We start from the raw sequence: 27404 nt of genomic DNA, 5'->3' as shown, positions 1-27404 counted from the left end.
TCAGAAGGTTTAATTTATGTTACCTTTTCATTATGTTTTACCGAACATTTTATATCTGTTATATCTCTTTTAAGTATTCATGCTTTTATTATATATATATATATATATATATATATATATATATATATATATATATATATATATATACATATATATACATATATATATATATATAAGAGTGATATGAAATGCTCTGTACAGCATAACAAAACTTAAAATAAGAACCCTGAAAAATAGTTAAAATAATAAATAATTCAATGTAAAGTAAGTACAATAAATTATAACAAATCTTTAATAATAGTTATTTAGCATTTTATCGCATTTCAGGGTCGTTATTTTATTCTTTGTTTTGTCATATATTTTCTGAACTTATTTGTTTCTGTTCCTTCCTAGAGTTATTTTCCTTCGTGCCTCTTTAAGCATTCATGCTTTTAACTTTTATTCTTCACTTTTAGATAGATAATCATCCCATGAGAAGCAATCCTTGACTATAGCCTGTCAAGAATTACCTGATGTCTGAGACACTGAAATGTTACGCAATATTACGTTAGCATCTATTTACCACAGTTTATCTACAATAAATAACCTCTATTTAGTGTCCCCTGCCTAACCTAATGATTTGTCATATATATATATATCTTAACTTTAATTTCAAATTCCGGTAACTCATTCTTGCTGAGCTATATCATCATTTATCATGACAGAAACAATTTTTGGTGCTAACTTTTCAGATATTGTCTAATAAATTTGTGACAAGTCGATTTTGAATCTATATCTACCTACCTATATAAATAAATATGAAATTAATTGTGACTTAATAACTCTTGAACCACCCGACAGATCTCGATCAAATTTTCAACATAAGATTATGTTCTGGCCCGGGATTGTTTTTTTTATCATTTCACATTGACGGTGAAACTTAGGGGAGACGAGAGGCAGACATATGAAAATGATCGAAAATGGCCGATATTAGTGCCGAATCCATTGTTTTCGGAGTCGCCGAAATGAACAGTGACCCTTTCGACGCCGTTTAAACTTAACTCCAGCCCTGCAACTTGGGGGAGGGGAAAATATAAAAATGATCGAGGATGACCGATATCAGAGACCGATAGTAAAAAGTGACTGAGTATCGGAACATATTGCTAATTTTTCTTATTTTAACCCAAAGAAGCGGGAAATTGGGGTTAGTATCAAAATAAAATTAGAAAGAGAAATAAAATATTGTATAAGTAAAACACAACATCTCAACTATGGTCGTTCTTCTTTAACATTAGCAGTGTTTAGAATTGCTACCAACACCTGAATAAGCCAGAGAAAAGTCATTCCGAATTACTTGTTGCAACATCTTCAGTGCATTTCGAAACACATCACTCAAACAACATCTTCGGACATTACATATCTGTCTCCTTGTACGCAAGAAATTATTCAAGTCGTTGAATTAACTTGTAATTGAACCACTGATTGGAAAAAGGGAATAAGTACAATTTTTTGCGATTTTAACCTGAGATCCCAGATGTGTTCCTTTGAGATAGTTACATCGTTGAGTAGAAAATAGGAAAGTTTGGGCAACTCTATATGACCAATGTAGAAGACAAAATATCTCACTGATTAGGAAAAGGGAATAACTACGTTTCTTATTTCCTTCTTCCAATCACTATAGGATACCACCACAACTGTGAGACTGTGTGTATGTAGACAACCACTAGAGCCCTCTGCTGACGTTACGATATTTTGCCTTGTCTTCGCATTGCACAATCTAGAGAGAAATATTTGGCTCAATCAGTTACAGACTTGATTGTTTTCAGTGATACAAGTGGTGATCATACAATACCAAAACTGGAATCATACAATGACATTAATGCTTTTCAGTCTGATCGTGTCATAACGCTTTACCACTGTACAGCAATATTTGCCTGTCAGAGATCACAGTTTTTACCATGTGACCGAAATTTTGTTATAATCAAACGAGAACTCAAACGAAACAATCACATTTATTTACCAGCACAGTATAACCACATGATTACGAATGCAAGAAATACTGATACTCCATATCAGGTTTACTAAGTTGTCAATGAAGAACTCTTAGATTTTAAACATTGGTGGTAACCGTTTTACAAGAAATTCTCAGGTAGCATTGTGGACAAAACAGTGAAATTCCAAGTAAGTAAATAGATACACTGTTTATAAAGCAGAATCTCCAGGTTATGTGCGAGCTCATAAGTTTATCAATGAACTAAGAACTGATATTTTTTGATTACTCAAAAGTAATGTCACAAACGTTCCACTGCCAACGTCAAAGGCATACGATTGGCAAGTCCCGATCAATCAGAAAAAGATAAACGATTCTTCACAAATCATCAAATGCATACCTGACCAATTCAAAAAGTTTTATAGGATGATTTGTTCATGGAAAACCACTGACCAAGAAACTGCAGAAGACGAAGATGCAGACGGATAGGAGCCTATGTAAAGTCATTCTATTTTGACAACGTATTTTGCTACGTATTTTTTCAGCTGTCTATTGTATTACTTTTCTTGCTGTACGAATAACATGTGCTTTACAAAAAAAACAAAAAAAAAAAAAAAAAAACGAACGGTGACAATAACAGTGTTAAAAGCCTAACATGCGTGAGAGTTCGGATACATATATCAAAGATTAACATACAACATTGTATTCAGCATGTATATTTTCATAGCTTTCTATCATAAACTGCACATTACATGCCCTACACACAATTACAATTGCGTCGAACTCTAATTGATTGGAAAAAGGGAATATTTTTTCCATTTTTAATCTTATTTAACCAATTGCAGTGCTGCAATACAAGATTCTCCTTCTTGTCTTAGTGTTTGTTAGTTCTTTTGCTACAAGTAATCAATTATACACTTTTTGCAACAAGTACAAACAACGCCTCGGGAAGGTTTTTTAGCGTTTTTGAAAAGTTAGGTCTGATGCACTTATTCCCTTTTTCCAATCAGTGATTCAATTACTTGCACTGGTTTTCTATTCCTTTTTCACATTTTGATGTGTACCTTAGTCTACTAATCATTCTGTATTGCGTCCAATAAGTTATCTCTAGACAGGAAGGAATGTAGATAGACTCACCTGGTCATTACTGTTTTATCGATGTAGTTAGTCCCCCTTTAGGTCTACCAACCGTCGCCACTTTGTGTCACGGACAGCGAAGAAATCCCAGAGAAAAAATAGTATTTGTCATTGCCTGCAAACCATTGGGAAGCTGCCAGTTGGATTTCATTGTCCGATGAAAAAAGGTTGTCCCCGCAGATGTTTCTTCAAGTCTCGGAAGAGGAAATAGTCACTAGAGACCATGTCCGCACTATAGGGAGGATGATTCAACACTTGCAAACTACAGTAAGCAAGGGCAGCCTGAACCTTCCGGGCCGCGTGAACAAACATTCGCTACGCGGCTTAAGAGTCTTCATCCCGGCGAAATTAAAATACCGCTAATTTTACAGTAATTATGTGATATCTTCAAATAGATAAAAGATAATCGAAATGTGGAACAAGAGCGCCCTAGACAATATTATTTTACATGAGAAACCTTTATCACGACTCACTTATCTGCTTTCGATTTCGAGCCATTTTGAAAATCGGCATTTATTTTCGCGTTTCTAAACAACTGAAAACGGGGTTCGCTATCGGGTGCTGTTTCTCATACAGGAATCGAATTCTGGAATTCGTACATCATAGGATTCTACGAGGACATTGTATCCAAATAAAATAAATGATCGATATCATGCAACTTATCAAGTTTCCAATGTATATTGACATAATTGGTTCAAGTTTCTTGTCGGAAATTTTCTGATATTTTTTAAACAGTCAAATCCTAATGGACTTAATTTCTTCTAAACAAGGTTTATAATAAAGCATTTAAATTCTGAAGGAGTAAAGGCCATTGAGTGAGTTAGATCCAAGAAAGTTTTTGCCATTCGGGAAATTACTGGGATGTTTAGGACATAATATTAAAGTAATTGTTAAGATTAAATCAGCCAAAATTATGTATTTTACTAATCCAATACAAATATAGTGATCATAGATGTTTTGTGCTTACTTACATCCATTCACATTTGTGCTTTAAAAAAAATAGAAGGACTGAACAATAACATTTACTTCCGACTCTTTGACACTACGGAAAGTATAAGAAGAGATAATGCTTCTTGTTTGAGAAGTATTAATTGGCATATACTGTATATGACTGACTTCCTTCGTAGTTAGATAATAATTACACATTCTTCATACGAATCAGGTAATGCAAAAATGGCTTCAAGTCAAACAAGAAGCATGCCATGCTGCAAGAATCATGTAGCTGTCATTAAAAACATCTTGGAACTCCATCTTTCTATTTACTATTTACACATTACAACTTTCTGAAAGCAGGAAAGATATCTCCACTCATGCAGCACTGCACTCTGGTAGACAAATAGTAAACTTCCTCATTAAAAACGTGTGTTGTGGTGCGCTTGTCTTCCTCGTCCAAAAGAATCCGTAGTTTCGGAAGCGGCGAATTTTTTTCTTTGTGTCAGTGGGAGGGCGATAACAGGTAGCTAGCAAGATGACCCAGAAAGTTGCACATGGTTTGACTCCTGGCAAGATGAAAATATTGATTGCATGTCACTTTCAAGACGTTACTATTGATTTACATTTAGAAATATTGTAGGGTTGCAAGACTTTTTAAATGACAGCTACAAGATTCTTGCCGCATGACAACATAGCTTTAGTTTTGAGAAAACTAAAATAAAGAAAGAAAAAAAAAGAAAATGCAGAGCATGCCCATTCTACGTAAAATAATCAAAGTGGACATCTGTTTATGAAATATGACATGTTAGACCAATGAAACTGTATTCCATTATGCATAGAAACATAGAGATACTCTATAGGAACAAAAATCCGTTGTTAACTCAATTTCGTCATATGGGTGGATGAATCTTTTTTTTTTTTTTTTTTTGCATGAACTAATTCATATATGTACGAAGGTATTTCCAAAAGTTTCCGGTCTGGAACTGGAATATTGCATCGCTGGTAATTAGTCGATCATGGCATATAGTGCCACCTATGAAAGACATTCTGTATCAGTTTCTACTGTCTAGTTGTGTCAGTTCGGTGGAGGCAGTTGTTTGAATCAGCCCCCAAGTGTTGAGGTTGCATAGTGCATGACTACCCTAGTCTACACGACTATTGTTGTAAAGACTGCAGTGAAAAAACTGTAGCTTCAAGGAGATTCAATTCCCAGTCTACAGCCTTAGCATATTAGGTAAGCAAAATAAGGATTAACAAAATAAACTGAATTTTTAATTTTAGACAAACAATATCGGTTCAGAAGATCGTGATGTGTGAATGATACTAGGAAGAAGGGTTTGGCAGTGGTATGTCCAAGAAACAATACTGGGCATTAGAATGGGCCTAAAAAAAGTCATTTTTTCAAGTCGTAATTCAGAAAAGTTATGAATTGGAGAAACTAAAAAGGAGTAGAAAAGAAATACAATCGGTTTATATCTTCAGGTCGCTCATATGCTCTAAAGTTTGACGAAATTTGGAAAAATTCACATCTCCTTTTCTCTTCTCTAACATCTCTTTTTCGGCTCCAATGCGTTATTATATGGTATCTGATACTGTTAGAGTAGGATTCGCAGCGCTTCTCGGGTTTCATCGGAGGCTTTGCACCCACCACCAGGAATCGAACTGCAACGATGCACTCACTGAAGTATAGTCATGAAGCACGAAAGGGAAGTATGTTTACAGCAAGAAATAAATCAATGTTTGATATTACTTAGAGACAGTCATTGTTTAACATACCCAGAAAATGTCCTGAAATGATTTACCGGTGAACAAAAAATGTTTAGAATGTCCTAACAGCGATTAATAGGAACTGAACTAAGAAGTTAAAGATGTTCCTGAACTTATGACGTATTCAATGACTTGCAAATGTGTAAATGATAAATATTCTATAACGTTATTTAAAGGTCTTTTATGTGTCTGTATACTCATTAGGTAGAATTACTTGTTGTGTTCTTCTTAAATAAATAAATAAATTGGACAAATTTGAAATTCAGGTAAATTTTCAACACTCTTAGGGCAGTTCCTCTTAAGAACTGTTGGAAGTCGTTCTAGATATTTTTGTCACCGATAGAGTATTTCAGGACAATGACCAAAACTCGTTTCTAACAAAATAATGAAATCGTGTTAAATCGCTGATTTATTATTATTATTATTATTATTATTATTATTATTATTATTATTATTATTATTATTATTATTATTATTATTATTATTATTATTATTGCATTGATGTACGTTCGGCGGCAACTCTCAGAATTGGAAGTTAATGTTTAAATTATGGACGCTTAAGAATGGACGAACCAATGACTGTATTGAGAAAGCTTCAAAAGACGCAGTGACAGGCCTTGAGGGCATTCATATCAGTAACAAGAAAAAAGCTTTCGTCGCTTCAAACAGAAGGAAAGAAACTTGTCAAATGTTCTGGTTCTTGTACGCAAGAACTGGTTCTTTTGGAAAAGTTGATTTCGTTTAGTTTAAAGGGATGAAAGTTTAACTTTTATCAGCACGGAAGTTCCAAATACGCCACTGAATATCATTCGGATGGTGAGATGGATGGGGCGCATAGTTAAATAAAACTTGGGAATGAGGTCATTGAGTAGACCAGAAGAATCTTCGAGAACAACACAAAGTTTGACCTTAGGAAGGCATGCAGTGATAATCCTGGCTGTTTGCTTTATTTAGAATAAAATGCAATGTTGACCATTTTTTGTCCTGGTAATAAACTTAGAACTTCCTAAGATATAGAATATGTTAGTACTACATTGCCCTTAACACGAATCAGCAGCAAGACTCGAACTTTCACGTTTGAATGAGAGGAAATAGGTGTGATTCAGACTGTTGAATCGACATTTCTGACATTTCTGACACAGTGAGAGGAAGTACTAAACTGACCAGAAGCGACAATGAAGAAGTGATATATTTCAACAGGTACGTTTCAAACTCCACTGCAACATACAATGTAACACCAGCAATTAAATCACCAGCATACAATCTAACACCACCAACAAACTGTTTCGTTCGGTTATGTTTCAGTAGATTTAAGTTCTTGAACTGTATATATACATACTCACATAATTTTTCAATGTTCATTTCTGAGAAGAGAGATACAACTAATTTTCTCTCTTTCGTGGGAAATATAAGATAAGGCAGATTGCAAAACTTCTTAGAAACACAGTTTTAGAACAATCATTTTGCTGTTTTTCTCAGCAAGATCCCAAGAGAAACACCCATTTCTTGTAAATATCACACACTGTAATTTTCAGCTGTGAGCTAAATTCATTAATAAAATGAATCCTCTAGTGGCAGAGACCTACTAAAGCACGTACAAATTTAAAATACGCCGTTCTTAACACAACATTATAGTAATAAAGAATATATCATAACAGTAATATTGAAAAATATCGGTGACGAAAAAAAAAATTAAAAAAAGCTTTAATGTATTTTATTTTGTGACAGAGTTATATTTAAACATACATAGATTTAAAGATTTCCAGTTACAACGCTACACTATAGTAGACAGAAAAAAGGAATTTATTATAATACGTATAGTTCTATTAAAACACAGATAGATTTCAAGAATTCTGTTTAGAACACTATAGTGCGAAACCTTATATACATAAAACAGGGGTGCCCACAAGGGGGGGCTATGACGCAAAGTGCGTCATTGAAATATTTGGGGGGGGCTAAAAATCTGTATAAATATGTTTGAGGGAGTGTAAAAATTAATCGAAAAGAAGATTTTTTCATGGAAGAACACCTACGGGTAGACAATTGGGGGGGGGGTGCGTCATGGACATAAGGGGGGGTGGGCACCACTGCATAAAAAGTAAATTTGTTGTGAAATGATGGAAAGTAACACGTGATTTATAGTAAATTTTAATGTATTTTATTTTCTAAAGCTATAAAATCAGAAATAGGTGAGGTATAGAAGGTTGCACCTTCTCTACTGGACTGTGTAAAAATTAGGGTAAACTATTAGGAGCATTAAATAAAGAGAAAGGACCCAACTTCCATATGGATCAATGGAAGTTGATTTGAGTTAGGGTTCATGTCATTTCGTTATATCAATAATTGGTAAATAATTGTCTTAATATATAACAGTTTTACTTAGATATATTAGAAATTCGGACGGGAAAAAATAGTGAGATATTTAAATTTACTTATCTCAAATTAGATAGTTTGTTTTACGTGAAGTTGGAATAACTATTTGGTTTCAACTATATGTTATTAGTGTAATATACTTAATTAATTACACAAAATCTTATATTTTTCGATAGACTTGATTTAAGTAATTAGGAATTAATTTATTATGTAAGACTTCTAAAGAAACAATCGAATTTATGAACATCATGTATTCTAAATGCAGTTACTGCTTTTGTGTTCCACCTTTATGCCCTATAGACTAAAGGCATGCACCCTGACAAAACATACAGAAACAATGTTGTCTATGAAAAACTGAGATGATCTATGATCGAATCCTTCATATCAGATGAGACCACTGTACCACTGAGCCACTGTCGCTCCCCACGTTATGTATCAATTTGATGTTGGAAAAGAAATATAATTTTATCTTTGGATTATGATATAAAGATATAACCGAACGAAACTTTTATACATAGCAACGAATGGGATATATAACCATAGCTACTAACCTTCAAAATTCCAAATTTGTTTCAGTGCACAATGTGTGGGATTAACTTTATAAATCTTTATTGCGAAATCTGCTAGTAATTTGTACCAACATTTTATGATGACTACAAATTATTTTGTATTAAAATGTATCAAAAATCAAATTTGGAAAATTTATTTCAAACCTTAAATAAATCTTACTGTAATCACACTTTACAACGAATATTCACGTGTAATGACAGCTGACACTTCTTACAGTTTGAACATATTCACTCAAGCAGCAATCTCAAATAGCATGAAGATACACTCACTGGGACTAGAACGATATACATGACAGTCATAAGGACATATTTGAACAACACTGTACTATATATATATATATTTAATACTGTAAATATGCCTGCTAAGATTCGATAAATAAAAATTTTATTTGAAGTTTTTCCAGAATAATTATTCGAATGACTTCTTGAAAAATTATTCAGCTATTGAAGAAAGATTATTTGATTATTGAGTGTTCAGATCATTGTTACAGCATGGTTGTAAATATTCTAGATTTTAATGCACTTTGTCAATCACTGAATATGATGTCTTGCAGAAAGAAGTCTATATTTTTGACTTGATAAAATAATTCCCTATGAAATTATATAATAATAGGAGTAATACATTATTAAGATTTAAGAGGCCTAATCACTGCGAAATTAAAGTACCGCTAATTTTAAAATAATTATGTGATATCTTCAAATAGATAAAAGATAATCGAAATGTAGAACAAGAGCGGGCTAGACAATATTATTTTTCATGAGGTACCACCATTATCACGAGTCAGCTAGTAGCTTTTCGTTTGCAGCCATTTAGAAACGCGAAAATAAATGTTGATTTTCTAAATGGCTGGAAATTGAAAGTAGATAATTGAGTCGTGATAACAGTATGTTATGTAAAATAAATGTATAGCTACCTCTTGTTCCACTTTTTGATTATCTTTTATCTATTTGAAGATATCACATAATTATTTTAAAATTAGCAGTATTTTAATTTCACCGTGATGGGGTCTCTTAAGTAAAATTGACTGTAGAAATATTTAATAAATAGTCTATACCACATAGTATAGCATAGGATAGCTTACCGAAATTGAAATCACATTTCTTTTTTTATTAATATTTTATAAGTTATGATGAATATAGCTTCCTAATAGATATTTTGTTTGATTAAATTATTACTTTAATTTACTCACTTATATGTGTAGGAAAATATTCATACTTCTATAACTGTATTTTTAAAATTATTTCTAACTTTTCTAATTATTTCTAATTATTGAGTACTCAACATTGCTTTTTTCTACCACAAAATCTTATATACTTTTAACAGTAACAGAACTAAAACTTTTGATATTATGCGAAATATATAAATATAAAATTTATTTTTATATTCTTAATTATAGCATCTTAAAATAATATTAACTGTTGTTATTTTAAATGTTTGTGTAAATATTGAACCTTCATAACATTATCATTTATTGAACTTAATATTTTATTTTTACATGAACGAAAATAAATAATTAAATAAGCAGAACTTTCTTTACTAAGAATATAGTACTTTTAATAGTTTTTCTTAAATCATTCATTTCATCATCAGAAAATCTATTTTAATGTTCTGATCATTCTTATTCTATGTCACTTTTCTTCATCTTGGTTCACTTTTGCATTTTATCTGTAAATATGTATAAATCTAATCTTTTATTTATAACACCTACTACTTATGAAGTCAATGGCAACTACTACGTTTCGAAGCAACTTTCAATCTTCTTCAAATAGGAGTGTTTTCTGTGCTATAATTTTCTTAATAGAAATGTTTATCATTAACTTTACAAATTAATATATATTACTGCATGTATCGTTTCAATTAATACTGATTTTTAAAAAAAATAAACATGGTTTGTAATTCTGCATTCTGCTACCAGTAATGATTACTTTTTATTAAAATATACTCGTGTCTTGTCATTTTCAGATAACACGTACCAATCTGCTTCTCGTTTGTAAAAACCTATATTTTAGATAAACAAAGATTACTTTTCCAGTAATACTAGCAGAATTCAGAATGAGTGCTTCTGGACTACTTTCCAAATGACTTCATGAATAGTAGCTAATTTTTTTGGCTCCTTAACCAACAAATTGTGATTCTTCTTTTTCTGTATCTGTGATTGTCTTCAGGAAGCTGGGTCGAAAAGGATTTCCTCCGCCACCGTTAGGATTTTCCTTGGACTTCCGTCTTCCGGGTAAAAACTTATACCCAGCATCATCCTTCTCGTCAAGCCCGTATCTGGAAGGCAGTGATGATACCACGGATACCTACGTAGAGATGCACTCCCAGTCCAGTTACTCGAACAGACCCAGTCCAGACTCCTGTCCACACTCGAAGCCTTGTCCTCATTCGCATCATCATCATCATCGTAGTAATGGTAAACTAAATAGAAAGTCCAGTTCGTCTAGAAGACAAAGTTCCTTGCAGATTGACGATAACGCTCCGTTAACCTCTATTACAACGATGCATTCGAGCAGAGATTCGTGTGTGAAGGACCATCAACAAGACAGAAGCTGTGGTTGTACGCATTCAAGTCATTCCTCCATCAGTAGCAAGTAAGTCATCACATGGATGATGGACACTGCATGAAGTAGAAAATGCACTTTTTTTGCTACACTCTTTTGTATGCGCTGGGATATCATGACCAATTCACATTTGCACGTAGAGACTGCTTGAAGCGAAGTAGTTTGGCAATGTATTTTGTATTTTGGAGTATTTGAAGGGATTTTTTAAAAATATGGATCCATTATAAAAAATGCGAATATAGTCTCTTCAATTAGCATGATATTCATTATCACAAATGCGAATATAGTCTCTTCAATTAGCACGATATTCATTATCACAAATGCGAATATAGTCTCTTCAATTAGCACGATATTCATTATCACAAATGCGAATATAGTCTCTTCTTTTCGCACAATATTCTATTTTACACTTGATATCTGCAAAATTTAATCTTCAAAAAGTTCTTTACTTTGAATCAAGAGTTGTGGATATACATAAAAGTTTCAAATTTGTTGATATCTTCATCTGGGTTTCAAGAGAATAGCCATTTGCCAGATCTGTGAAGATAAACTTCGTGATTTTGATTCGTTTCTGTCAGTCAAACAAGAAATCATATTGTTTAAAATGGAAGAAAAAAATGATTGGTTGTAGCTGAATTCATTGTTGAAGCTTGTTGCAAATAATTGATTGCATTTGTGAAGTATTATTTAAAAGTGCTGCAGTATAGCTCACATTATTGCCACACAATATTTTTACTTATCGTTTACTGTTGAGATTTTTCAGTTGCCTTAATTGAGGATGACTTGAAATAGATATTCATCACATATTTTGATTTAATCTAAGAGAATACTAATGCAATTCACATTTTAGTTGAATATTCAACAGGACAAATTATATTAACATGGCGTAGTTATTTTAACTTAATACTACAATCTCCTCACACAAGTTGTCAATAAATAATCGTCGTTTACTTATTCGCCAAAGTCTTTACATGTTAGGTTCTTCGTTTCTACTAAAGAAAATAATATTCGTCTTTACTAAGCTCGGCATCAGCATCTTCAGACATGTTTTTGCTGGTTGTCTTCAAAATATTTTTGTATTACAAGTACTCCATTTTTCTGAAGATTAAACCTTATCGTTTCTGCCTTTCTAAGAAATATCTTATGAAAATGTAATGCGATTCAAGAAAATTGAGATAATATGAAGCACATGCACCAGCATGCTCACTTTCTCACATTGTATGCTTAGTATGGAATATACAAGGGTTGTTCATTTTGTTCTCAGATCAGCTTCTTTTCTCCCTCGAAATCTTTATCGCAGGTACATCTGGCAACATTTCATGATGATGTCACACCATTATCGCTCAAGTCAGCCCAAGCAGTGATGCGTAAGAAGTCATTGCGTACGATGTGTTGTATGATTCGCACCAGATTGTGAAATAGGAAAGTTTGTGTTAAATTTGGCAAAATCGCTGAAGAGAAGTATGAAATATTCCAAGTAATATTTGGTGATTAGTCAGTAACTTGTGTGCAACGACCTTTCAGTGGTTAACACATTTCCGAGCTGAAAGAGTGACCGTCGAGGCTTATATCGAGTCGGAATCACGAGAAAATTGTCCAGATCATTGAACTTGTGAGATTCGATCGTCGACTGACTGTCCATAACTGCAGAGAAGTTAAACTTCTCCATCGACTCATGTTACCAAATCATATACGAAGACACAGAGATGAAACGACGAAATTCGTGCGTAGAATTGACACACAGGTATAAAGAATGCTCGCGTCACTATCAACAACAGCCGCCAACGATCCAACATTACTTGCCAGTATGATCTTGAAATCAAGGTAATATTAACTCAGTGGAAGTCTCTTTGATCTCCGAAACCCAAAATGTCCATAGAAGTCCTATCCCGAATGAAAGTGCTTAACTGTGGTTTTATTTTTGTCATATTCGGAAGCGTGGATCACAATTTTGTTCACGTAGCCAAACAGTCAATAGGCAAATCTACACAGTTGTTACAGCTGCTACGTGATTTCGTTCATATTAAAGTCTAGACAAGTTGAATCTGGGCAGTGGCTTGTGTCACATAACAGAAACGGTATCCGACACCTTAGCAAAACCAACGTTCCTGGTTGTACAATATCTCTGTACTTACCAGATCTAACTTCGTATGGTTTAATCCTGTCTCATACTCTAAAATGTACCTAAGAAATGGAAGCTATTTGACCATCCAGTACATTCAATATGACACAACGATAGACCTTTCGCATTCCATTAAGCATTTCAGGATTGCTTTAAGCGATTGACAACGTTGAAATTTATGTGTAGGTGAAAGATAAAAGTATTTTGAAGAGAACGTTTAATAGGTTTCCTGGAATATGTTCGTATTATTTTTTTTACAACATCAGTGTGTTAATTAAATGAACAGTCCTTGTGTATTACACTATTAATGTTATCTATAATATTCTAAGTTTACACATAATTCAAACTGATATAAATTATTTTCTTCTCATCTTTATATAGGATTATGCTTTCAGAGTATAATTCATATGTGGTGAATTATGAGGTTTTAAAACACATAGATTAGAATATCTGTAAATACTTTTAAATTCACACATAGGTGTCAGGACAAAATCTAAACTACGAATTTTAGAAATAAAATAAAACAAAATGCAAGATTGGGAACGCCCATAAACAAGTTTAATTATCTATTTATTACTTTTTTTTTTACAATTGTTCTTCATAAAACTATCTTTCCTCATGTTCTTCCGTTTTACTGTTTATGCCTTCTTTTCTTCTGTCAGATGTAAATATCATAGACTAAAGTTAAATATTTCTGTAATATATGTTATCTTTGTTTCTGTTTAATTAGCTTTTAAATATTTTTTCATTTGTTATAATATTCACTAGTTTAATATATATTTGTTGAGTTTCATCAGGATTCTGTATTTCTTTTTTTTTTTTTTTTTTTTTTTTACTTTACAGTGTTTGGTCGATTTCTAAAGTGTCAAACGATGGTAATTTCAGATTATTTGTGATATATTCCGCAGATGTTTGCCAGGATGTTTCATACGAACATGTAAATTCTTACGTTTTGGTACTTGTACATAGTAACGTTATATTATGCTCTGGGTGCACCCGGTGCAGATTGACTTGAAACAGGCTTCATCGGTATGGGTATAAAATAAACATATGAAGATATGCTGTAGAAACTACAGTGCAAAAACACCAACCTAACTTTATTAGGTTGGCACTAAAGGCACAAGTTGCATCTTAACGAGTTAGCGCAGGAGCGCATCTATAGGCAGCAGGCGAGCTCCGCCGTGGTTATGTATACGCCTTTGTCATAGGAGACCCGGATTCGATTCCAGGTGGGAGCAGATGTAAGTCGTATCCCATGTTAAGCTTAAGCTGTAGATCCAAGTCTCGTATAGCCTGCAGCTGGACGCTAAGCTCAAAATCAAATCGTAAGGAGCAGGCGTGTCAGCGACGTCGGATATGCGCGTAAACAAGGATGTTGCAAAAGACTAATGTTGAATTTAAATGGTTTACGGTAAACAACAAAGAAATGATAACTTCGACACATCATTCTCCTGTAAAGATTTGAATTTTTGAGGACCTCTGTCTCACATCTGCGGAATAAAACTCAATTATTTTAATTAAAATTATTTTTGGATATGAACTGACACATGTCATTTGCTACGTCTAATATATATTAGACGTAGCAAATGACATGTGTCAGTTAATAGTATATCAAATATATTTGATGTATTATTAACTGTCACATTTCAGTGTTTTCTGATATCTTCTTCAGTAGATGTGGGTTACTCACATGCACTGAGGAAATTGTTCGTTTTCTGAATGAAGGTTAAATGGAAACTCGGTTACTAATAGTCAAATTTCTGTTAAAGTTATTCTTTTTGAATAAATTCTCTTTGTTACTAGTAACCGAGCAGCATTGGGTTAACCATACTTTGATTTTCTAATCTATTAATTTTCGCTAATATTGAGAAATATACTTTTAACCGATTCACTCGATTATTTAAACCCCTAAAAACGATCAGCCTTGGTCATGAAGCAACATGAAAGGATCTACGTACTAGATTTCAACCAAATTGATCCGTTTGGATAAGCGTTCACTATGAAGAGATAATGATCATTAACTTTATGACCGAGAATGTTAAGGCATTATCCTAATGCCCTATGGGTCAGTGGTTCAAATCAACTCGATTACATTCTCGAGAGCCGCGGTGGTTCAGTAATAGAGCGTTCACCTCTTGTGCTTGGGGTCCCTTGTTCGATTCCAGTTTTCGCCAAGTTGACTCTGTGGTGGACAAACACTGCGTACGTGGGTTTCCTCAGGGTTCTCCCGTTTCCTTCCACTTTCTTCATTCCGCAATTTCATTCCTTTCTTATCATCACCGTCTCCTTTAGCCTAACCGGCATAAGCGTGGGACGTAAAACCTAAAAATTTCATTTCATTTTTTCGACTCCATTCACATTTTGAAAGTTATTTTCCTCAGTGGCTTGTACGTACTCTACTAACAAATCCCCTCGCTAACCAAGTATTATTCGGTTCCAGTAACTGGGATTTCGGCGTGCTATAAGTTGAAAAAACAAAAAGCAGCTTCGTTACTAGCAACTGAATTTTGACTAATTTAATCCTACAAATTTTCTCAATGTGAGATGAGAAGTGTTGTCTAGATCTACTGAAGAAGGTGTAAGGAGACATCGAAACGTGGCACTTAAGAGTACAATAAATATTAGACGCAGGAAATGAAAGGGTATTTATACAAATTATTTTTATTATAGTTTGTACCTTATATTGTTGTATTCTCATAACAAATCTGACTAAATCAAGATGTTTCGGTTCTGGCAAATCGCTGTAAAATAAAGTTGGGTAGCAAAATTGTAAGCATAGATTACCACATGATATGAATTGTTTTACCTTTCTTTTTCAATTTTCTGTTAAGAAATGCCGTCTTTCAGCACTCAAGCGAGAAATCATTTCCCAGTAAAATAATAAAAAAAAGATATATCTTCAAGTTTCGAGGGTGAAGGGGTATTAACTTAAGCAAATGAGTTTCGTCACTGCAATTCCATTATTCGACGTTATCTCCTTATGGATACATGCTTGTCTTTACAGGTATTTCTTTATCTTATATCAATAACGGATTTAGAAGAAATTCTTTTTTATTTATCTCGGAATTTGGGGCGGGGGCATGACGTTTTTTTAGCATAGATATGATTAACACTAACTTCTTTTTTCTTTAAAAATTCAGGAATTTAGGGAGTTCAGCCCGAAAGACCCCTCCTTGTAACCGCCACTGCCTTAGGTAATAATAAAGTACATTATAATTCTCAAATAAATATGAATAACTTACCTGACATTCCACTTTGAGTTGCTGATTTCTTCTATTCTCTATTTAAAACGTGCCTCTTATGATGTTTGTGCCTCTTATCCCATATTGCCGGAACATTTCTCATTAGTTCTACTAATATTTCTTCCATAATCAAATTTAAAGTGCAGCAAAACCTCTTGAGCATAGATACACACAATCCTCTGCAGACAAAATTCTCAACCTATGAAGACTTAATTCCGTGCAATACTGCAGCGGGATCCAATGGGAACACGAGCCACAGCAATGCTTCCACTGAACATCAATGTAAAAACGAACTTGGTTGTTTATCATCGCGACCAGTAATTTGCCATCGTGGTCGACCTCTAGGTCGCAATGAAGCGTACATCTCCGGCATGAGCTTACCCATTTGAATCCATGTGTTTGTGCCAGTAGCGAGGTAGCAACCGCGACTTAAACCTCGACTTCGATCTTGAGGTATCTTCGGTATGTACCCTTACGTGATATCGGAAGCAGCTATCCCAAACATGAACACTGTGTAGGGTAATCCGGTGGTGCGAGTGGTTCCGTGCTCGATTCCCAGTGGGTAAAAGCATTCCTTAGTGAAGTTTTCTTGCGTTTTTCTCATTCACCCCAGACTAATGCCAGGATGGTACTTCACATATTGGTCGCAGGTCGATTCCTTTCTCCCCAATTTCCCTGGTAGTGTAATCGCCGAGGGACGTCATCCCTCATATATGTGTGACGGGCTAGCATGCCTATATATACTGAAAGCCCAGAAATCTAATTCCTAATCCTAATCATGCACAAGAGGCTTTTAATAATTTGGCGGCAATGGAGATCTACATACTATTTTTCAATATCCGTAGTTAGTAAGGAGTAAGTGACGGAAGAATGGAAACATTACACCTGTAGTTTTTGATTGAAATTATAAGTTGTATTCAAGACCAAAAATTACATAGACTGAAATTTGTTTCGGATACATGCGAATGATTTTGATACAATAATCATCTGAATACATTCTATTTCGCCACAGCGGTTTTGTACTATTAGGCCACCAACATGACGATTCCCTCTACATTGTAATTGGTCATGTAGGAGAACGGTCATGAACAGGGACGTACACAGGGAGTTGGTCCTGGGGTGGAGAACCGAAATTCCGATTTCTCTGAACATTTAATCTAACTTTGGGGGCAATTTAAAAATTTTAATATAATTTATTTTCATATTGAATACCTGAAATATATTCCTGCGTGTGTGTCTGGTTCCAACTTTTAATTAGCTCGTTTTTTATGTTCGTGGTCCACTTACTATTTGCCGCCACCAAGCAGTTTTCAATATTGCTACATGGTGCCACTGCGAGCTTCACCTATACAATTAGGAACAAAGCAGGTACTACTTAATTTCCTTTGCACACAAGAAATGGATAATGAAAGAAAGATATTTAGTCATTATATGAGAGAGCCACTCTTAACGGTCACCCCCCAATTATAGACGTTTAATCTTCACAGGTATATGTGATGATCCACAGCTAATTCTATTCAATCATGATAACTCTAGTATTAAATTCATTGACTGTAGGGTAGACAGGGAAGTTACCATAACCAGTGTTGCCAATTTGGGGGAAAAGTCGCTAAATCTAGGGGATTCGCCTTCCAGGATAGCGACAAAAAATAATTTTTCCGATTAGCGACTTTTTTGGTGATTTTGGAAGGACGATTTGGCGACTTGCCTACAAATCTAGCGACTTTTGTGCTGCGAACAACTTGTTCTAAAATAAGTAGCTACTATTAGTTCGAATCAGTTCAGATATATGTTTATTCCTTTTGCTTATTTGAATCAGTGCAGATGTTGACGAGCTGGGAAAGTACATAACATTTATCTCTATATTCCCACTTTGATTGCTGTTATCTCTAACCTCCTCATGGGGACCAATCCATGCTTTTAATGTCCTTTAGTTTACTGAGCTTCCTTTAGAGGCACAAATAATACATTACCGATAGCAAACAGATTATCTGTAGAAGCGAGAGTAGAAGTGAAGTGTGTAAGATTTTTTCCTAGAATTTTCTTCGTTTTTCTAAATTCATTTTTGATTTCGCTGAAGCAAAATTGATCATAAAGTTAAAAATGTATAAAAGTGAAATAATTATTAGTTATATATGTCTTCCATATATGTTCTTGTAGCGTAGATAGTACCATGGTTTGAATTGATCAAGTATCTTATATATATATATATATATATATATATATATATATATATATATATATATATATATATATATATATATATATATATATATATATATATCTGAGAGGCAAAATTCCACGAAAAATTTTTTAGCGATTTTTCACCCAAAATTGGAGTCATTTCATCTCCTATTTAGCGACTTTTTGTATTAACTTGTTGGCAACACTGACCATAACAATCAGCGTGTTATTATTTGATTGGTATTTTCAAATAATAAATTCAGAACTACTTTTTGGATCAAAAGATACAATATATTTCAGGCAAAGTTTTTTCCTTGTAGGCCTTATATCTGGAGAACTTCATATAGTATAGCCAAACCATAGATATCACTTAACTCAGTATAATGTACTTATTCTGTTAAAAAAAAAAAAAAAAAAAAACTCGATTTAGGTGCCGTTCAAAAGTCCCCCTGATCCAAAAATGCATCAAAAGATCCAATATATTTTAATCAGAAAATTTCTTGTACGCCTTATATTTGGAGAAGCGAAGCCAAACCCAAACTATCACTTAACTCAGTATGATGTGCTTATTCTGTAAAAGAATTCGATAACTAGTTTAGGGACCGTTCAAAAATTTTGTGGCTCCTGATCCAAAAATTAATTATGGGCCAAGATCAGTATCTTTTGAAGTATTTTTTTTTTTGACAATTCCTAAAATTCTTCTCCAAGATTACAATCTTTTGATCCATTTTTTGTTCATTCCTAAAATTCTTGTTATTTGTGATATATTTGCTGCAATTATAAGTTGTATGAATTTATAGAGTATAGAAGAATCAAATATTAACCTGCTTGTTAGCAGTGGATTTTGTTATAGGCCTATATAACGGTACAGAAATAAATAGCAATTTCTTACAACAAAATTATTGATTTGATGTTAAGTTTAACGTCCCTTTCAGCAGAGAGGCTATATGAGGCGGCACCTACCGATTAACGTGGAATCCGAACCATATGAGCTCCCCCCGTGAATCGAACCGGTTCTCCAACGCGAAAGGCTCGTACGCTAACGGCTTAATCACGAAGGAGCTCATTACAACAAAATGAAAACTTAACTATTATTGACACGATCAATATACTTTTTAAATTAAAATGCAAATTCTGACCAAAGCATATATTAACTAATAAATAATAGCGTTACAGTTTCGGCAAATTAACTTTGCCTTCATCAGACATTATGAAATATAATTTGTAATATTATAGCTTATATACTTCTTAAAATGAGAGGAGGTCATTCCATGAACCGATCATATCGTCTTTTCCTTTTTAACAACTTTTAATTAATACATATGCAACTTTTAATAATCAACTTTTAATTGGCTAATCTTTTAATTGGCAAACCTGTTTATTCTTAACGAATAACTTTCACTTTTGAGAAATATAAACATTTAATTGTCTATCTGCTGTTTAATACACCTGTTTTTATCTCTTCTTTCTTCTCTGCTTTATCCAATATCTTCCTCCATACATCATGTATATCTAGTCCGCTATTCCAGTTCATAAGTTTCTAGCTTGCTTCCTTTCGTATCCATTCTGCCTCTTTCATCTATCCTCTTTCCATTTTCTTATAATGCTTCTTTTCTCCTTTTCCAGCCCCTCTACGCCTTCCCAGTCTATTTCATGTCCTGTCTCCTTCACATGTTTATATATAGCTTTACTATCCTTCAATCTAACGTCGTCTCTGTGCTGTTTAATCCTTTCTTGTAACGTCTTTCCTCTTTCTCCTATATAACTCATATCACATTCTTTACATTTAATTCTATATACAACCCGTACATCGCTTATTTGAATGTCTGTTACCTTCGTTTTCCTCGTTCTCAACGCATCTAACTTTCTTCTACTTCCTCTTCTATAGTTCTTACTCCTTCTTTTCTCAATAAGTTGTTTTAAGACTTCCGTTTTTTCTCCTATGCTCTCTATCCCGAACCATCTTTTCTTTTCTTCTTCTGTATCTCCTCTCACTTCCTTCTGTCCTCTTTTTTTCTTGCTATTCTTCTTCAATATATCCTCACTATATCCATTCTGCCTTAATAAACTATGAAACCGCTCTATGTCTTCTTTTCTCTTCCCGTCATCACTGTCTATCATTCTTATCCTTCTCTCCATGTTTCTAATAAAGTTCCTTTTAGTTCTTTCATCTACATCACTTCTTCTATGACAATAAGCACCTAGGAAAATGTCGGGAAAATTCTCTCCAAAAATCCCTCCCATCACCTTTGGACCCCTCTGGAGTGTCCCCGGGTAAAAGCACACAATCCAAGTGTATCGTAAAAAATAGTATAGGGGATAAGAAATGTGTATACAAAGATTTGTATTGATAGACGGAATAGATATGAGGGAAAAACTTGTATATCAATACACGGTAGTATAAAACATACGTTTTCAGTTATACAGTACGTTTGCTGTACGTTAGGCTAAGTCCAAAACTACAGGAATTGCGCATGTAACATACGATTTTATGTACGCCGCATACGATTACTTTTTTTCTCAGTGCATTTATCCCTTTAGAAGAGAATTTTTTTAAAACACTGAACTACATGTTCGGTCATTTTAAACGAACAGTTGTGTACTGAATTTTGCATCTCCAACTTAAAGTTGTGGCTATTCTTTCAGTATTCTTTAAGTGGATATTTGTTGAACAAACCCCAATTTCCCTTAGGAACAGAATTTTCAAAAATGCTTAAAAAAAAAGTACCCCCTTAATTTTTAAATCGAGAATTTATGTACCGAATTTCACATGTCCAACTGCACTTTCTGAATAAAGAAAGGGAATTTGTGAAGGCTACTATAGAACTGTCCCGTCTCCTTCCCACATTTTACGTGAGGCATCTGAAAACGCTGAAATACACATTCCATTATTTGTATAGAGAGTTCCATGCATCTGACTTCAGGGGTACGTGAGATGATTCTCGGGAGTCCCTCAGTTAGAATATGTGTTTCACAAAATCCTCCCGTATCTTCTGTCTCCGTGACAAACGAATATACTTATTATTTTTTCTTTAATTTCTTGTATCTACCTATAGTAGTAAGCCCCGGACAGTGATGAATCAGTCACTTCCACCCTATATATGTAATAGTATAGATCAGCTTTTGCCAATTTTGGTCCACTGAAATCTAGGAATCCGTGCCCAAAATTTTAGGGCTCCGTGGCATTATTGACCTCTCGTAATTCATGAGAAAGATATGCAGTGTTTGTACCTCCTATATATGCTTATTAACAATAGCTAAATTACAAATATTCTTTGTGTTTATATCATAAAGAAAATTTGCTGTTGATATCATTTCCTATCTCTAAACTATAATACTGTACAGCAATGGCGTATTTAGGATTTTGCTACAGGGTGCTATGTACAACACGTAAATAATCACTTGCACTTTCCTTTTTGGTGCCGACAAATTTTAAGGAAGTTGTGCATATAATCAATTTGTTTCGGAGGGCGAATTAAGCCCGATAGCCTTCCCCCTAAATACGCCACTGCTATGCAGATATCAATACTTAAATATATGAAGTCCACGTTTTACCCTGAAAAATTAAAAGGAAATTCGCAACTGAAGTAATTGGGAACTTTTGGTATAAATTATGAAAACATAATCTCCAATAACAAAACATGCTTCTACAGTAATTTATAGTACATTATTAGAACCTTTAAACTGTTTATAATTCCTAATTTTAATTTGAAGAAAATGAATTATCTTATGTAAACTTTTCTTGACGATTTAGTATTGTTACTTACTTAAAATTATACTATTAGTCGTGTAAGGCTTAAAAATGAATAGTTTTTAAGTATCTTTTAAAAATGGAGATTTAGCATCTCATTAGGATTAGTCAGCTTTATAATGTTCTGTTTTTTCTCATCCCTTTTTACTGATTGTGTAGTGCCAGCTATGAAGATTCTCTGAAATCTCTTAGACAACAGCCAAATGGTGAAGAGACACCTATGAAACATCGTAGAAGACAACGGCAGCCATCTTGTCAAGAGAATCATCAACCTCCACCGCCAGGCCACCAGGTGGCACCGATCCATAGAAGATCCAGTGAACGAATACTTATGTGTCCATTGTCAAATAAGGCTTCGTGATTGTTGACGCAAAGACTGTCAGCTGGACTGACTCATAAGAGAGCAATGTTGCTTGTGCATTTTGGAGCATGAGGAACACAAGAACTAGTTAATTTTGAATACGAACTGAGTTGTAATGAGTGTAATTTTGATTGAGAAAGAAAATGCAGTATTGTGATTAATATATATATATATATATATATATATATATATATATATATATATATATATATATATATATATATATATTGGACTATTGAATACTGTAAGTGCTATCTTCATTGTAAGTTTAGGCATTCGTAGGCGTTCGGCCTGATTTCTTTTAGATATCTAGGGACAAACATATTGTAGGCGAAAAAGAGCACATCCCTACACAACTAAAGAAAAATCCCTAAGACAGCGATACTTGGAATACAATTATGTGTTAAAAGAACAAAAAACGATTTTTTTTTAAAAAAAACTAAAGAACATGTATAAAAAGTTTACAAAAAAGACATAGGCCTTACATATTGAGTAAGCTTTCCAGATGATGGCATAAAGAAGTTATAGAGTCGCATCTTGAGTTCTTTAGGGGACTGAGTGACTAGCGCCTGTAAGCACTCTTGAGGTGTCTGGTTTGATTCCCGTGGGGGTACTTTTCTGTGTATACAAATACTAGTAGTCATTCGGATGTTTTTTTTCTGACAGTAAGTTCTGTCACATTTAACTTCAACGCAGGAAATGAACATTTAATGTAATCAATCAATCAAAATAAATTACTGTATATTCGATCCTTCAATTTTCTATCCTTTTAAGGAAAATTTTAGAAGTTCTATAAAAATTTCGCGAAAATTTATGAAAAGAAAAGGCAAAGATCTAGGAGAGCCCCTCAAGTTATATTATGAATGAAATGCATGTAATACTATTTATTCACAATGTAATTTGCTTCTCACTACCTTTATGCTTGATAAATCTTATACAGAGAAAAATTTCAAACCGGGATGTTTTTTTGTGGGCGAAGCACGTTTTTAAATTAAAGTTACGTATAGTGAAATGAGTGTCCAGAGTTACTCACAAACAACTTCATAGAGTTTTTCCGTTGCAGACGACCATAAAGATTAGGTTAGGTTCCGTATACTTAAAAACTATGCACACTTACCTTAGTACGTTCGCTATTTCACTATACAAAAAAAAAAAAACTTTATCATTAGAAATATTTGATATGGTTGTACACAAAGACAATACTCTATACGAAACTAGCAAATTACTTTCTCTGTTCGGTAAATTTTAAAAATGTTTTTACAAGTGGAGGGATCAGGCCCGTAGCCAGCCCAAAAATTTAGGGGGGACCCGGTAGAAGTAAGGGGGCCCGACCCAATCATATTATACTTCATCACCATATTATAGTTTATTTGTAAGCCTACCGTGAAATTTTATTGGGGCCAGCCAAAATTTAGGGGGGCCCAGCCCCCTCTTGCCCCCCCGTGGATACGGGCCTGGGAGGGACTATTCCAGAGTAGCTCCTAAAGTAAGAATTATGTCGTCATCTCATAGATACTGCATGCTTCTATCAATATTTCTTGTAGAAAAATGTATCTTGTTTCATTGATAACAATTAAATGAAATAAACGTAACCCCGAAGTTGAAGATTGACCCTTGAGCTATTGATGGCTCCCAAACATTTTTGCTATCGCGCTTAGCAACTTCTAGATGGCTCTATATCTTTCAATTTATATTTCTCCTAAACAAACCGCTTGGCACATGATTAGCTACTTCGCCCATCTTCGTTGTTTTAGCTCTTCAAACCTTAAATAAACAATATGCAAATTTTAGATTAAATATCTTGTCGCTATATTTTCTTTTTTAAATTTGATAAAAGTTTGTCACATATAAGTTTAATACACATTTAGTAATTTTTACTTTTGTAACTTCAACAATGTTTTTATCATCATTTTTATATACGGTACTTAAGCGAAAGTGTTACCATACACAGTGAGTTTGTTTGTAATACCATAAAGGTGATATGTCTATCAAAAAGTTCAAAACCCTGCAGATAAACAACAAATATTTTTTATAAGAAAATGAGCAATTATGAATGTAAAGCTCGTATATTTAAGAAACAAAACATGGTGTAATTATATACGCTAAAAGTTTAGGTTTAAAAGGGATACTCTTTCAAATCATTAGATAAAACATATTGTAAAACAATATTGTTACATTTATTGATAAATCTATGACTACATATGAAAGCAGTTTAGAGTGCTCCCAGTGCAGTGTCAGAACGAACTTAAAAAGAATGGAGAGATGGAGTGGGAAGGATAACTATCATTGTTTCCAGATGTAAAAGTAAATCTATTTATCCGCACCTTCTTCTCTTTCTCGCAAAAAATAGCAAAATATCATCTCTCTATGACTTACAATTCTCGAAATATGGCTACATAAATATCTAGCTACATAAATTCGAACTTTATTGCCCAATATCTGGGGAACGGTGGCCAGTTGGCCAGTAGACAGTTAATCAGTGACCACCGGTTGCTATTTGGTACCAAAATGTTTACCATCCTTTTAGGTTTTGATCAACACCAATATAATCTTTCCATGACTTACGGTTCCCGAGATTTGGCTCCTTAAAGCTCCCGAAATCGGAACTATCTTTTGACCAATAACACGAGAACGGTAAGTCATAGAGAGATAATATTAGTGTTAATCAATCACTAACAGGATGTTAAAAATTTTCGTACCAATATTAATTAATGGCCACTATCCAACTGGCCAAAGTTCACCAGTGGTTACTATTTAGTAGCAAAATATTTAACATTCTCTTAGGTATTGATCAACATCAATATCACCTTTCTAGAACTTATGGTTCCCGAGATATGGCTAATTAAATATCTAGAAATTGGACATTTTTTGGCCAAAATCACGTGAACGGTAAGTCAAAGAGAGACGGGATTGGTGTTAATCAATACCTAAGAGGATGGTAAACATTTTGGTACCAATATTAATTGGTGGCCACTGGCCAACTGGTCATTGGCCAAACCAGTGATCATTTGGACAGTGGCCATCGGTTACTATTTGATACCAAATTATTTACCATCCTTTTAAATATTGATCAACACCAATATGATGTCCCTACGACGTACGGTTCCCGAGATATGGCTATTTAAATCTCTGGAAATCGGCCATTTTTTGGCCAATATCTCGGGAACGGTAAGAGTGACGCGAAAAATTTAATCACTTTCTCTGATAGTGTTTGATGCTCTATCGAATGCAGGGTTCAAAATTGAAAAATCTCAAATAACAGACAGATGGACAGGCAGACAGAGACACACAGACGTAGAGAATTCAGTAACGAACTTTTGAAGTTCGTTGAATATTATGTGCCAGACAGAAAATTATATGTTGAGCATTGACTTATGGAATGAGCTCTCTATTATGTTATAAAATAATTGGTTAATTATTGTATTTGAAAAAAGAATATATTGAAACATCAACGGAGGACGTAAATGAAAGCGGGTGCCTGTAAGGATTTTGTTTATGTTGTAAATAATGAATTAGAGATGTACATTTCGTAGTGTATTATTGCTATTAATAAAATAAATTTAACAGTTACCAATTTTGTTTTTTTATTTTTTCAGATAAATTTAATATTTAACCATTTTGTTTGTTATTTTACGAAGAAATTTAATAGCTTACAAATATGTTTCTGATATTCAAAGAAGTTTGGAAGTTACTGATTTTCTTATTTGTTAAAGAAATTTAATCACAGTTTTTGATTAAATTTTCGAAAATGTTTAATAGTTGTTAATGTTCTACCTTGTTTTCAAAGCAGTTTAATTACAAACTTGGTTTCCTGTTTTCAAAGAACTTACCAGTTAACAACTTGGTTCCTTGATTTCAAAGAACTTTAACAGTTACCAACTTCGTTTCTTTCTTCGAAGAAATTTAACAGTTATCAGCTTGGTTTGTTATTTTCAAAGAATTTAACAGTTACAAACGTAGTTTTTTAAAACGAAATTTAACAGTCACCTACTTAGTTTTTTATTTTCAAAGAATGTAAGAGTTACCAACTTAGTTTCTGTTTTCAAAGAAATTTAACAGTTACCAACTTGGTTTCTTATATTCAGAGAATTTAACAGTTACCAACTTAGTTTCTTGTTTTCAAGGAACTTTAACAATTACCAAATTGGTTTCTTGTGTTCAAAGACCTTTAGCAGTTTCCAACTTGGTTTCTTGTTTTCAAAGAATTTTAATACTTACCAACTTGGTTTCAAAGAACTTTAACACTTACCAACTTACTTTCCTGTTTCCAAAGAATTTTAATAGTTACCTATTTTGTCCTCATTTAAAAAAAAGTTTGTCAATTAACGATTGTGGTTCTAACTTTTCCAAGACATTTATTAGTTACCAGCTTTATTTCGTATTTATTTTTATCGAACAAGTATAGATAAGCAGTTAGTGTATGTTGTAATCTGG

General features: G+C 33.6%; 1 protein-coding gene across 3 annotated transcripts in view; it reads left to right on the top strand.

The window, feature by feature from the left end:
• Cad89D (cadherin 89D) overlaps positions 1-23135 on the top strand; it is a 379672-nt gene extending 356537 nt beyond the window's left edge. For 2 of the 3 annotated variants that reach the window (XM_081729479.1, XM_081729480.1), the window contains exons 18-19: positions 10915-11340; positions 22769-23135. In XM_081729479.1, the coding sequence (XP_081585605.1) occupies positions 10915-11340; positions 22769-22970 (628 nt within the window). In that variant the 3' untranslated portion in view covers positions 22971-23135. The remainder of the gene's footprint in view (positions 1-10914; positions 11341-22768) is intronic. The other variant, XM_081729481.1, reaches the window with a different exon arrangement.
• The last annotated feature ends 4269 nt before the right edge of the window (positions 23136-27404 follow it).

This window comes from Thermobia domestica, chromosome 10, assembly GCF_964235325.1.
Source record: "Thermobia domestica chromosome 10, izTheDome1.hap1.1, whole genome shotgun sequence".
Taxonomy (NCBI): domain Eukaryota; kingdom Metazoa; phylum Arthropoda; class Insecta; order Zygentoma; family Lepismatidae; genus Thermobia; species Thermobia domestica.
This window is presented reverse-complemented; position numbering and strand designations above follow the sequence as displayed.